The sequence below is a fragment of the Nuphar pumila genome, chromosome 11 (genome assembly GCF_984573655.1).
Source record: "Nuphar pumila chromosome 11, dmNupPumi1.hap1.1, whole genome shotgun sequence".
NCBI lineage: Eukaryota > Viridiplantae > Streptophyta > Magnoliopsida > Nymphaeales > Nymphaeaceae > Nuphar > Nuphar pumila.
This window is the reverse complement of record NC_143259.1, coordinates 13,773,148-13,787,289: the sequence shown is the minus strand read 5'-3', so window position 1 is coordinate 13,787,289 and position 14,142 is coordinate 13,773,148. Positions and strand designations below refer to the sequence as shown.

The following is a 14,142-nucleotide window of genomic DNA, read 5'->3' as shown; positions in this document are numbered from 1 at the left end:
TTATATATATTTGGAGCTTAGAAAATTTACAAAGATTTTGGACTACTGATCTTTTAAACCTCACCAAAATCTCACCCACGTGGAATTGAACACTCCAAGATCTGATCCCTTTAAAATCAAGTACATAGATCAAATCTATATGGTTAGAATTTAAAAATAAAATTAAAAAATCCTGAATAGGTCATTTAGTATATATATATATATATATGGGTCACTAGAAAATGTTAACTAAAAATACGAAAACCAAATTATGAACTAGGCATTTTGACACTTTTTGGCAAATCCAACCCTGCAGATGAATTCAACAAAAAAATGTGATTTTTGGATGATTGAATATTTATAAAACTTTTGAGTTGTTGATTTTCAAACCTTAAAAGATCTTTTTATGCATTGTAATTGGATGATCTAAGAGTCTGTTTTTATAAAACTATGCATCTAGATCACATCCTTACGGTAAAATTTTATAAAAAAAAATCATGAAAAATCTGATACATACACACACACACATATATATATATATATATATAGTCATCAGAATATGAGAACTAAAAATATGTGTATTTTCAACACTTTTTTTTGCAAATCCAACTATGTGAATGTGCTTGGCATGGTGAATTTGCTAGGAATCAACCATTGGATTGTGTATTTTTGATGAAAAAATATGAATTTTGAATGCTTGAATATTTATGAAGATTATGAGCCATGATTTTAAAGCCTTAAAAAAATCATGTTTATGCATAAAATTGGATGATTCAAGAGCGGGTTCTCGTAAGATTAGATTCAAGAGAAAAGACCAAGCAATCCATGATAATCATGGTTCCTCATATTTTCAATTCTCTTATTCTAGTGACTATATATATAGAGTAATGATAAGGTGCTTAGGAGTACCTCCTCCCACCTAATAGAAGCTTTAGATTGTCAAATGAACTTTTTTAGTTGATTAGACCCTAATATATGATCTATAAGTATTATTTAGTAGAAAACAAGTTTTGGATCATGTGATTATAGCATATATGTATGTTTTTTATGATCTTTAAAATCAATGGCTCACAATGTATCAATTTTTTTATAACTTAAAAATTCATAACTTAAAATCATACTTTTATGTCCAAAAAAACATGATCCAAAGCATGCTTCCTATCAAATAAACTATGTTGAGTACATCCACAAGGTTTAATTGAGAAGATACAACCTACAACCATGATTTATAGTACGTGGGAGTAGGTACTCCAAGAGCACCTAGCATTACTTTTATATATATATATATATATATATATATATATATATATATAGAGAGAGAGAGAGAGAGAGAGAGAGAGAGAGAGAGAGAGCAGTGGGAAGCTAGGTCGGGCATGGATGGCATCGTGTAAATTCCCATTTTCCTATATATATATATATGCACTAGAATTTGAGAACTAGATTTTAATACTTTTTTTTGTAAATTTGACCCTGCAGATGTGTTTAATATGATCCTAGATTGTTAACTAAGCATTTTTATACTTTTTTTGCAAATATGACTTTGCAGATGTGTACAATATGGTCAATTTGCTAATAATCAATTGTGGCATCATGTTTTTTTGACAAAAAAACATTATTTATTGGATGCTTAAATATTTACGAAAATCCTGACTCTCTAGCCTTAAAAAGTTCGCAGTCAAATGATTCAGGAGCCGGTCCCTTTTAGACCAAGCTGTAGATCACATCCTTACCGTCAGATTTAAGGGAAAAAGAAACATAAAAGTCTCGGTTCACGCTCTAGTCATCATATATATGAAATAGCAATTTGAATTACAAGCTCCAAATGAGGCCGTATACCACACATAAAACCTCAGGTAGCAACTCCTGTGCTAACAAAACTACCATAATTTCATGATCGATATCAAGCAAGAGAGACAATACTAAAAGAGAATGCCAGCCAAATATGTAAGGGAGAAAAGGAAATATTACTCCTAAAGCTTGTTTGCAAGCAAGGTTATGCACATATTTGATTGTCCAACTTTATATCTAAAAAGCATTTCCATGGTGTATCATGACAGAGAAGCGTATGACCGAAAAAATGAAGTGCTACTGAAGAACAAAAGAAAAGAAAGAAAAGGGAGTAGAAATGAAAGGAAAAACACATTCAAGGGCTAGCTTTTGAAAGAAAGAAGAGGAAAAAGTCTTGAATCAACATTAACCAATATTGCCACATCAACCGCATTTTCAGGCCACATTAGAGGTCACAAAACAAAACTAGTTTCGTTCTTTACATTTACAAAAAAGAAACAACCCTTGGTCAAATGTTCTAGGTACATGCACAAGGAATGAACTAACCAACCCACACCTTTTTTCTCCCAAAGGTTTGTTAAACGTCAGTAGTCCTACACGGACTCTCCAGAAGCATCTAGTTGCAGGTTATTCTTCCATGGCATCAACAGTTGGTTCTGAGTCCTCCATTAGGACCTTACCTGCACATTTATTTCAGGAAAGAAAAGTATATGCCAATTCCACTCTGATAAAGTCAAGTGCTAACAGAGGATAGGATTATTTACCTTTTCCCCTTTTCTTCTTAAGCTTAAGTTTCACATTCTTCTTCATGAGAATCTTCATTGAAGATTTGTTGGTATCTTGAGAAGTCCCTGTGACACAAGTTCATCAAGTTTAAGGTTAAATTTTTATGTCGAACATTTCATGCTGCAGGTCTGCAGTTGATCATCGATAAACAAATCTCCATCTGAAACATATTTATTGAAACCTGCCTCACAAATCAGAAACCAGTTCATACATCTGGAACACGGGGGTTTGAAACACATGCTAAACGAATTTGAAGTTTGAACACTTGAAAAGCAACAATGTGCAGACCATGGTTGCCAGTTGAGGAAGCGGGATCGGGAAGCGAGGCACTTTCAAAATTTTAGGAAGCGGAAAGCGGGGGACGACTTAGAAGCTAATCACGAACCGTCTCGGAAGTGAGGGAGAAGCGAAAAAAGAGGGAAAAAAAATGAAAAAAAGAGGGAAGCACACTTCCACAAAAAAGACGCTGCACGTTTCGAAAGCGTGCCGTTTCGCGCTTCCGAAACGCGCTTCGGGGAAGCGCGCTTCCCCACATGCCTAGGCGCTTCTGGTAACTCTGGTGCAGACCACTCAAAAGTTTTGCTAATTTAATAGTTACAAGCAATATTGGATTGGAATCTAAAATAGAAAACACTTCTTAGCAGCTGTATGCAAAAAAGAAATGGATATAAAATCAAATGAAAAAATGCTGCATTGAAGAATTCTTTAGTAGCAACACCTGGACTGCATAAACCAGAAAGGAATATACATCACCGTCATAAAAAATAGGGGCATTAGTTGTTTGCATGAGAAGCACCTGCAGGTAAGCTTTCGTTAATGTCACACACTAACTAAAGCAGCCAAAGTGCAGGAAAATTTTCTCAAAAAAAGAGATGGGAATAAAGGGTAACCTCCAGAGGATGCATTGTTAGATCACCTTACATGCTGGGATCTCTTTTGCACTCTAATATGCATATCTCCTCTTCATTAAATGAGTATGGGCTATGTCACATTGGTGCGGGTGTGGATATGGCACTTTAAAAAAACTTGTGTGTGCGGATGCGGGTGTGTGTGTATATATATATATATATATATATATATATATATATATTTTAACAGTTTTTAAGTTAACACTATGTGTATGTGTGTGCATTTATGTATTTATATATATAATATAGATAAAATTAGACTTGGTTAGGGTTAACTGAATCTACTTTTGGACAGAAATAGACCTCAGTGTGGTTGACTTCACTTGACACAAAGGAATCCATGTCCAAGTGTCGTGCGGGTGCGGGTGCGGTGCCCTGATAGAAGAGTTCATGTTACATAAAGTATGGGCAATCAGACCTTTAACCCTAGCCTCTTATGAAACATGAAGTTGTACTAAATGTACAACATGACAAAACAGGTCAAATACATAAACTAAAATCAGCTGTTGATGTGACGCTTCTAAGTTCTAACAGCATCCCCTCATATGTATTAGATGAGACAGTAAACCAGATACAGTTGACAGAATGCTCTTCCCCACCATCAGATATAAAAGTTTGTAATATGACATGGGACTCACTCAACAATGCTTTGAATTGAGCACCATCAGGTATAAAGGTTGGTGATATGACATGAGAATCACCTGGCTTATGCTCAAGAAAAACTACTATTTACATGAAGAATCAAAAACTTGCAAAAGGAACCCGAGCATCAGAATGGACAGTATCAAGTGGAGAAGAAATCCTTTTATGAAAGTTCATCACTTGAATGCTATGTTAATTGGACAATGACATGGGTATCGGTGTCAGAACACGGAAAGAAGTGTCAGACATGGCGGGTCTTCATATATATATATATATATATATATATATATATATATATATAAAGAAAAAAGAGAGATTTAAAGAATTATGCAAACAAAACCATAAAATATAAAATGCACATTCCTTTCTCATTTGTAATCTGATCCTTGATGATTTACACAAATGTCTATGACATAATATAAGTATGTAAGATTTTAAGGTGTCAGACACTCGACACACGTGTCAAAATTTTTGGACACTCTTGATTTTAAAAAACGACGTGTTGGTGCCGTGTCCAGGAGTACCGGTGTCGAGAAGTGTCTGACACAGACACTTCAGCCTAGGAGAAGTGTCCATGTAACATAGCTGTACAAATGCTTATTTGAACTCAAACAACCAGAAAAGTGAAATGTACCTTTACAGGTAGTTTAAACCAATTAAGTTATAAGGTCAAGTCAAGGATACCATAAATTTGCCACCCTGTGCTGAACGCTCAGATATTTGACACGGAAGATGATAGAATTAGTTGGTGCAATTGCTATGGCTCATTAGACATGAATACTTGGAATTGGAGACAAATAAATTTTATAAATACAGAAATTTGAAATGGAAGGCTGAATTTGACACAAACTTCAGGCATTTGTATGTGTCCAAGTCTCCACTATCTTATTCCTCCAAATGGTGAAATCACATTTGCATTTAGAAATATACTGTCCAGTACATAAGCCCAAGATACTGATTTCTCCTTCAAGGCTAGATACACCAACTATTAGGCCCGCTTTACTATATGGTACGGAATGTTGGGCTGCCAAGAGACATCATATTCAAAAAATGAGTGTAGCTGAGATGCGTATGCTGAGATGGATGTGTGGAAATACAATAAAAGATAAGATTCGGAACGAGGAGATACGTAAGAAGGTAGGCGTTGCACCCATTGAAAATAAGATGAGAGAGAATCGTTTAAGGTGGTTTGGACATATTCAGCGAAGGCCTAATGATGCTCCAGTTAGAAGGATGGAGAAATGAGAAAATATATTAGTTAAAAGAGGTCGGGGTAGGCCTAGGAAGACATGGATGGAGGTGATAGAAAAGGATATGAATGCTTTGAACCTCACCGAGGACATGGCATTGGATAGAAATGATTGGAGGAGAAGGATTCATGTGGAAGACCCAGAATGATTTTCTTTTTTGGTTCATATAGCCGACCCCAATTGTTTTGGGATGAAGGCGTAGTTGTTGTTGTTGTTGTTGTTGTATTGGCAATCATCATTTTAAGATCAAGGCTACTTTAGCACACTAATCATCCCCATACCCCAAATCTGAATTTTATCAGGTACTACAAGTTGGATGCCACAATATTCCTTCATAGAAGAGCAGAACAGACAGTATCTAGATTGCCCTAACACCACTTTCATAAGGAACAGATCATCATAACCAAACTATTTGGTCAAAGGCAATTATACCAAAATGAAACGAGAAAATGGTACTATACATCCAATGTATTTTTTAAAGGATAAATACCACTTCCATCAGTACTGCTAGAGTGCATATGCTCAAGATCATACTTTTCATATCAATCTATATTTCCTTCTTTTCTTTTTCTTTTCATGAAACACAACCTACCACATCAATCTATCTTTTGAGAAGAATCGACCAATCTATTTGTGGTTCATGTGACCACAATCAAATCACACCACAAACCCAATCAACAGAATAAAAAAACATGGTAAAACATGGCAATATTTTTGTGACACTAACCTAGAGCAAAATGGTGAGTGCAGACCCTTACGTTGGGGTTCTTGATGGTGAATAATAAGCAGTGTTGTTAAAAGCGCACCTTGAGGCGCCAACCTAAGGCGAGAAGAAGAAGAAGTTTCTCTTTCTCAATTATATAAGTTATATATTTAATTAATTATATAAATTTGTGTGTATTTGTGTAGAAAACAGATATACGGAGACGTTAGGACATTATATTTTGTTGTTAACCCTGTTATAATCAGTTTCTTAGTTACTTTTACATGTTAATCTCAGATTTTGTAGTATTTATTTGAGATTTTCTATTTCTTATTATATATTTAATTAATTGAGAAGAAGAAGAAAAAGAAGAAGTTTTTAAATTATATATGTTATATATTTAAACAATTATATAAATTTGTGTGTATTTGTGTAGAAAATAAATATATATACACGTTAGGACATTATATTTTGTTGTTAATCTTGTTATAATCAGTTTCTTAGTTACTTTTACATGTTAATCTCATATTTTTTAGTATTTATTTGAGATTTTCTATTCTTTGTTAGTTGTTGCTTCATCAATAAAGCATTTTTTATTGATTTGTATTTTTAAATAAATTTTTTATAGTTTTTTTTAAGTTTTCAAAATTTTTTTTTGAGGCTTACGGCTTGCCTCAGTTTTTTGTGGAGCGCCTCGTTACACCTTAACGCTTTTCACAACATTGATAATAGGTATGATGAAATTTACTTCATTGCAACACATTAAGGGAAACTAATTCCATTAAAGATTAACTGAAACATCAAAATGAAATCCTATGTAGTCAAAAGCCCCGACTAGGCATCGACTAGTCTGCCTAGTCAGTCAGACGTAAGTAAAATGCCTAGGCTTTGCAATTCTTAGGTGGGTACCTTAAAAGGTACCAATTTTGCTGACTAGGAACCGACTAAAGTGCCTAGTCGGCGACTAAGCTGCCTCCGCCTAGGCACGAGGGCAGTTTATCCATTTATTATTCTTATATGTTGTTATTTTTTTATATATAATTCTATATATGTGTGTGTCTTTGTGTGATTTGTTCTGTGAAATCATGAAAAAATGCTTAGTTATTATATATATATATATATATATATGTGTGTGTGTGTGTGTGTGTGTGTGTGTGTGTGTGTGTGTGTGTGTGTGTGTGTGTGTTACTTTGCTTTTGGGATTTTTTTTTGAAACATTGAAAGCATGCACAGTTCATTTTAATTGATTATGTTTTTTTATATGTGTATGTTTGTTTCTGATAATTTTTTCTATAAAATCCTGAAAGCATGTTTAGTATTATGAATTATGTAATATGTTATTTATATATGTATGTGCTATTGTGTTTCTGTGAAAGGTTGAAAATATATTTTGTTGATTATGCTGAATAAATTATATCTATCTATCTCTCTCTCTCTCTATATATATATATATTTGTGTGTGTACAATTATATATATGTATATTGTGGTTATGTATATTAATATATCTTATGAAAGCATGTGTAATTTTGTACTTGTGTAATGAAAACATCTTATTAGTAAAAGAATTAAATATATTTTTATGTATATTTTGTGTATTCTTTTATATTTTAATAGGGGTACCCACCAGTCCGGTAATCTTTTTAGGGGTCTACCGACTAGGCATGGCTTAGCGCTTTTGACTACATAGATAAAATCATATCACATGAATGAAAAACCGCAAGCCCTCATGTACATTATAAATACTAAATAATCCAAGAATCTCCAACTTTTACTCTCGCTCCGCTTTCATACAATCTAAAAAAGAAGGTCTACGCATACAGCCACGAGAAGAAAGCTACCTGATTCTCACCTCCTGACGCATAGACTTTTGATCAAATTACCACAATCACAAAGTAACACTCGAAAATCATGAAACATCACCACCGAAGTTTCGATATCCGTTCCACACCCACTTCAAGAAATCACAAACTAAAAACAACCCTAAAAAACACTAAACCAACAAGAAACGATACCTTCGGCGTCGACGGGCACCATCTCCATCTCGTTCATCGTCTCCAAACCCTTAAGCACCGCATCCTTGTGCTCCTAAAATCTCCAAAGACACCCAAAAAACGGAAAATTCATTAAGGGGTGTCACTCGTTTTCCTGTATCAGAAAGAAAAACTCATACCCACAAAAGAAAAGAATAAGAACAGAAGATTGCTCACTTTCCACATCCGATTGAAGAGTTTCCGTTTGCGCTTGCCCGAAATGGAGAGAGGGGCGTTCTTGATCTTCAGTTTGCGAGAGTTGGGGTCTCCATGGGCCTTGCGTTTGAACTCTTGAATGGCCGCTCTCTTCTCCCGGAGGCTGTTTGGCAGTGGAGCCTTGTACTTCCCCATCTTTGCTCAGCGGCTCTCTTCCTCTTTAGTTGCTCTCTTAACATCTTTGTTGATGTTTATCCTTTGCTCAGGGTTTTGGTATATCCCATCGTACGGTGTTATCGATGGATCGGGTTTGATTCTGATCCGACCCCTACCAAATCTTATAGGTTTAGGGTTTGGTAATAAAGAAGAAAGCGAATCCGGGTCGGACCCCATCCGGGTATGGTTTTTGAAATTTCATACCAAACCTATGTCCACCTGAGTTTTGATTAAGATCCGTGATTTTTTAATGTAAAAATTATTAAAAAAATATTATTCTTTTGGACCTGGACCAGGTATCGTTCATGTAATCCTTATAGGATCCAAGTATGGTTTTTCCTATGATAAACCCGATTAGATCCATGTCCCGTTCCGGTACCAGTACTTCAAAGTTAAATCCGGGTTTGAACCTACCAGATCCAAACCAGATTCAACCCGTTGACACCCGTAATTGTACACATCAAATAAAAGTTGGGGTTTTGGTAGGGCTGTCAATAGTATGGATGCAAACAGTTTGGATTTGGATTGGATGTGACCAATACCATATTCAACTAATCGGCCTAAATAAATTCAAATCTGAATTTGGATTTGGATTGTGAAAAGCTCATGCCAGATTCACTTTTTACATGTAAAAATATTCGAATATTTTTTGGATTCAATAGCAAAAAAATCAATTCCATATCTGCATCCAAGGATATGGTTTTGGCTTACCAAATGCCACTAAACAGAATGAAATTCGGTTGGGTATAAGATAAAATCTGATCCATTGACATCCCTAACCAGTTGTCTCATTCCTGTTCAGGTTTGTGTTTTCCCAAAACAATATAAATGAAATTTCAAACCCAAATTCATATAATTTAAATAATTTATTTTCACCAAAAATACATAAAATACTCGAGCATGCCAGGTCGTGTTGGATATCCAAAATGCCAACCTGCATATTACTTGGGTCGGGTTCTAGATAGGGTCGGAGCCAGGGTTCTAACCTAGGGTGGGCACAAATATAAAGTAAAAACAAAATAATTACTAACAATATGTTTTTTAGAGAAAATTATTAATGTTGCAAAAAGCCAAATCAAAACCTTATTTTCTACAATCACTATAAATGGTTCATTTATGCTAGATAAAACTCTAATATTCTAACCAAAATAAAATCACACAATATTCACATATTCATGTTGAATGGTAATTAAAAAAACACAAAAACCTTAAAACTATAAACTAAACATTTACATCATTCTTAAAAAATAATTCAAAACTAATCATTATAAACAACATAAGTTATCCGAGTAATAAAAAAACACTAATATTCTAACCAAAATCACATCTTGATAATTGAAAAAAAAAGCACAGAAAAACCCTTAAACCGTAATTAAACATTTATATCATTAAAAAAAATCCTAATCCCTACAAACATTGTAAATTATGGTTATGATTAATTAATAAAAAAAACTTTAATATTCTAACCAAAATCAAATCATATTATGACTAATGATAATTATAGACACATGCACACCTTAAAAACATAAACTAAACATTTACTTCATTAAAAAAAAAAGCAAATAAAAACCATAAATCCTAACAAACATCACATTATAGATATGCTAATTAAAAAAATAAAACCTTAATTAAATATTTATGTAATTTAAAAAACCAAAATAGAAGACATAAATCCTTAAAAAAAACAAAGATTTAAGGGTTTGATACCAAAATCAAGCATTTATTAATGGAATCATGCCTAATGGTAATTAAAAAGAAAATACTAGATAAAAAAACTATAAAACCTTCGTTGTATAATCATGCAATTTTAAAAAAACAAATCAATACCTAAAATTCTAGAAGAAATAATAGATTTATGCTAATTGAAAAGAACAAATAAAAACTTTAATATTCTAACAAAAATCAAGCATTCATTATTTATGCTTAATGCCAATTAAAAAAAAAAACTCACACATAGAAAACCCTAGCAGGGGCGAACGACTGGAGAAAGAGAGAGGAGGGGACCACGAGTCGACATAACCTTGCAGGGAGGGCGGAGGACCGTAGAGAGAGAGAGAGAGAGAGAGAGAGAGAGAGAGAGAGAGAGAGAGAGATCAAAATCAGGGGAGGGAATGCAGGATTGGGGAAAATGTATAACCAAACGGGGTCAGCCCCTTTTGGGTTGGGCACCAGTGGCCACCAGGACCCGGTCAGGGTGGGCACTGCCCATGCTATCTGCGGGTCAGGGTGACCCATATCCCTTTTAAGGGATTTCAGCGGGTCAGGGTGGGCGCTTCGGCCCTAGTTGTAGTGGACCCAAATAATATTCAAGTGCGCATTTTGATGTGGCTGACAAGTAAGACAAATATGGGCAATATTTTGAAAAATATTGTGAAAATAATGCAATATCTTGGCAGCAGTCTACTACAGTCAATGTATCGTGATATTTTTAAAATAACAAGATATCATTGCTTAGACGAATGTATCCTGACTATATATGATTTTCCCATAAAGAAGTGAGAAAAACAAAACATTTTAACAACGCCACGATATTTTCATGGCGGAAAGTCCCCGTTTAAAATGTTTGTAAGATGACCCAATCCAACCATTTGGGTCCAACCCAAGACAACCATTTGGGTACAAGGTTATCTATTGACTTTTGAGTATGATACTCCATGGGTGGTTTCTCCGTTCATGAAAAAAAATGGGTAGGGTCGGGTTTGGTTTGGATTGAGGCTACACCCACAAAGCTTCATCTTTAGGGGTGTAAACCGGTTGGGTTTGGTCGAGACTTATCAGACTTAAATTTGAATTGGGTATAAAAATTAGACCTAAACCTGGCCCAATCTAATTCGGATTGGGTACAATTGAAAATTGTGGACCAGTATAAGTTAACATGTTTGGGTATTTATCAGGTTGGGTCTTCAATAGACTGCTTTTTAATTGGGTCTAAGAACTAGACACAAATCTGACCCATTTTGGTTCGGGTCTGTGTATGGCAGAAAAATGTAAACCCTTATGGTTAAAAAGGTTTAGGTATTAATCAGGTTTCAGCTCGTCTTGACATGATTGGTATTTTAGATAGACAACTATTTATTAAGAAGATTATATGCTAACAAATGAGGACTTAATGCCAAAATTTAAATATAAAAAGAATATCGTGATACCAAACCCAATCATTTGAAGTTCAAATAAAAATACATCAATTCTATATCATATTCAAAAACGTGTTTGGCTTCTAATATTGGGTGGGGGCTTCAATGGGTCCAGTTCGGGTACAAAGCGAGTTCAGGTTCGGGTTGGTTCAAGAATAAAACGAGATAGGATATATAATCGGGTCAAGTTCAGGTTGGTTCAGTTTTACATTATGTGGAACCATTTGGGTCGGGTATAAAACACGGGTCAGGTCTAAATGAGTTTGGGTCTTCATTTACAATACCCAAGACCCAATTTGTTTTTGCTACATAGTTACATTTTGGACCTGATCTGAAGTCATGGGTCTACTAAAATCAGGTTGGGTCGGGTATAATCAGTTTGGGATGTCATGTCAGGTCAGGTATACCTGACACAGTTATACCCTTATTCAGGTTGAGTAAAATTTAGTAAGATTTCAAAACCCAACCCTGTATCGGACGCATTATGACTTAAGGTCGAATCAGTAGAGGTGGTGCAAACGGATCAAAGCTTTATATTATTAGATCGATATAGTTCACATTCAAATCTGGATGGGATTCAAACAAATAACGTTGGTTCAGTCGGATTCAGGTCAGAATTCGATAAATAAATAGGTGTGGATCTGAGTTACAACTGGATCTATCCCGATGCATATTATCTATTTCACATGAAAGCCAATATACTTGACCAGCTTTTCGCATAATCCAGTATTAATAAAGAGGGTCGGACCATAAATGGATCAAGAATCTACCATGTGTTCTGAGTTGGATCTGTATCCCAAACCAGAACCACTCATTGAAAGTCGGGTCCACCCTCAACCAACCCGTATCCGACTTGTTTGCAATCCGTCTAAACTCGATTTTGATTTGAGACGAGTCACATATTATTTTAACTCATTTTAAATGAAAATAAAAATGATTTAAACTGATAAAAAGTTGTATATTTTCATCTTATTATGTTTTATTTAACTGGAAGTCTGCACGATGGAGAGTGTTTCCCCTCCCGGAAGGAGAAGAGCGTCATGACGCTCCTCACAGCCCAGAATTGCAGAAATCCAAGTCACCGGACGGTGACCTGCCTCACCGGCCGACCGTCAATCCGGCGATGTCCCCTACAACGCTGCACGAGCAGTTACTCCCGAGTAACTGCCCCACTTCGTGCAACCATCTGAGTGAGGCCCTTGGGATAAGACGCAACATCGTCTCTTTGGGCAAGACAAAAGAGAGAATCAGAAGAGAGAGAGAGAGAGAGAGAAACTGCGAGGTGCTGCTAGTTACTGATCAAGAGACTGTTTGGAGATTGATCTGCGGTCCGATTGAGCTGAATCTTGATCAGCGCGTGTATGATGCATGCACAACTCTTCAATCTGACCGGTGGAGATTGTTTTTGAGGCAATCTGTCAACAAATTTCTGGGGTTGTTTCTCGAGCCACTATTTTGGTGAGATCACTCAAACTCTCTCTAATCTTCTTGTAGAAGCTGTTTGTTTTCCAAGATTATTCAGTCTTGAGATAGTTGTGGTTGTAAGTCTCTACTTTTAGATAGGGAGAACTTTTGTATACCCATTAAGGTGTGATGGTGGAGTTTTTGGATTAACTAAGTGTTGCCGCTTGCGCAAAAATGAGACAAAAAATACCTGAAGCGGTCATGTTCGTCTGATAATGGTCGATGAGTGAACCCAATCTAACCTCTTTGAGACGTTCGTCTCCTCAGCCGATCGCAGGCCTTGATGAGCGCAGGCCCTCCAACGACGGTGAGCAGGATCCCAATCCCAGAGCAATCAATTATGTCGATTATTTTTTATATAGGGGTATCTTATCAATACCCTTTTTATAGCATTAACCTTTATTAGGAAACACTTAAGATAATTGTTTTCCTCCAATGGTAAGGTTTATCCGATAGGGATACCTCTAGGAGAGTCCTTATACGTGGGTGACTCCAACATTCTCCTACTTTTCCGAGTGATAAACCCTTAACTGAATACCTTATGAGAATGACTTGATGAATAGATTGCCCTTTAAAATATATTCTACGGATCCTTAGTTGAATCTCTAATCCTTATGAGATTACAAAAAATGATCATAATGAGAATCAAACGGTATGTGATCATTTTATTCATATGCATATGTCAAAAAGAGTTTAACAAACTCATCCTCAATACATGTTCAGAATACAATCCAGGTGCTAGCCCTTTAGTAAGAGGACCAACAATAATATCTTTGGTACCAATATTAACAATATGCACTAGCTGATTTTCTGTCATTTCTTTAACAACAAAATACTTTAATTTCATATGCTTACATGATGTAGTACTTTTATTGTTATTTGAAAATGACACTGCAACTTCATTATCAAAGTAGACCTTTAGTGACTTCTCGATGGAATCAACCACCTTTAACTGTGATATAAAGTTCTTCAACCAAATGACCTGCGAAGTAGTCTCGTACAATGCTATAAACTTTGTCTCCATGGTGTGAGCAACAATGGTCATCTGCTTCTGACTCGTCCAAGAGATCGCACCCCCCGTAAGT

General features: G+C 35.4%; 1 protein-coding gene across 1 annotated transcript; it reads right to left on the bottom strand.

Moving 5' to 3' along the window:
- Positions 1–2,105: 2,105 nt before the first annotated feature.
- Positions 2,106–8,493, bottom strand: LOC149822040 (uncharacterized). Its single transcript, XM_089980694.1, has 4 exons — positions 8,265–8,493; positions 8,070–8,142; positions 2,532–2,618; positions 2,106–2,447 (listed from the first exon to the last, which is right to left on the bottom strand). The coding sequence occupies exons 1-4, from the start codon at positions 8,436–8,438 to the stop codon at positions 2,395–2,397; spliced, it is 387 nt and encodes a 128-aa protein (XP_089836820.1). The 5' UTR covers positions 8,439–8,493; the 3' UTR covers positions 2,106–2,394.
- Positions 8,494–14,142: the final 5,649 nt, after the last annotated feature.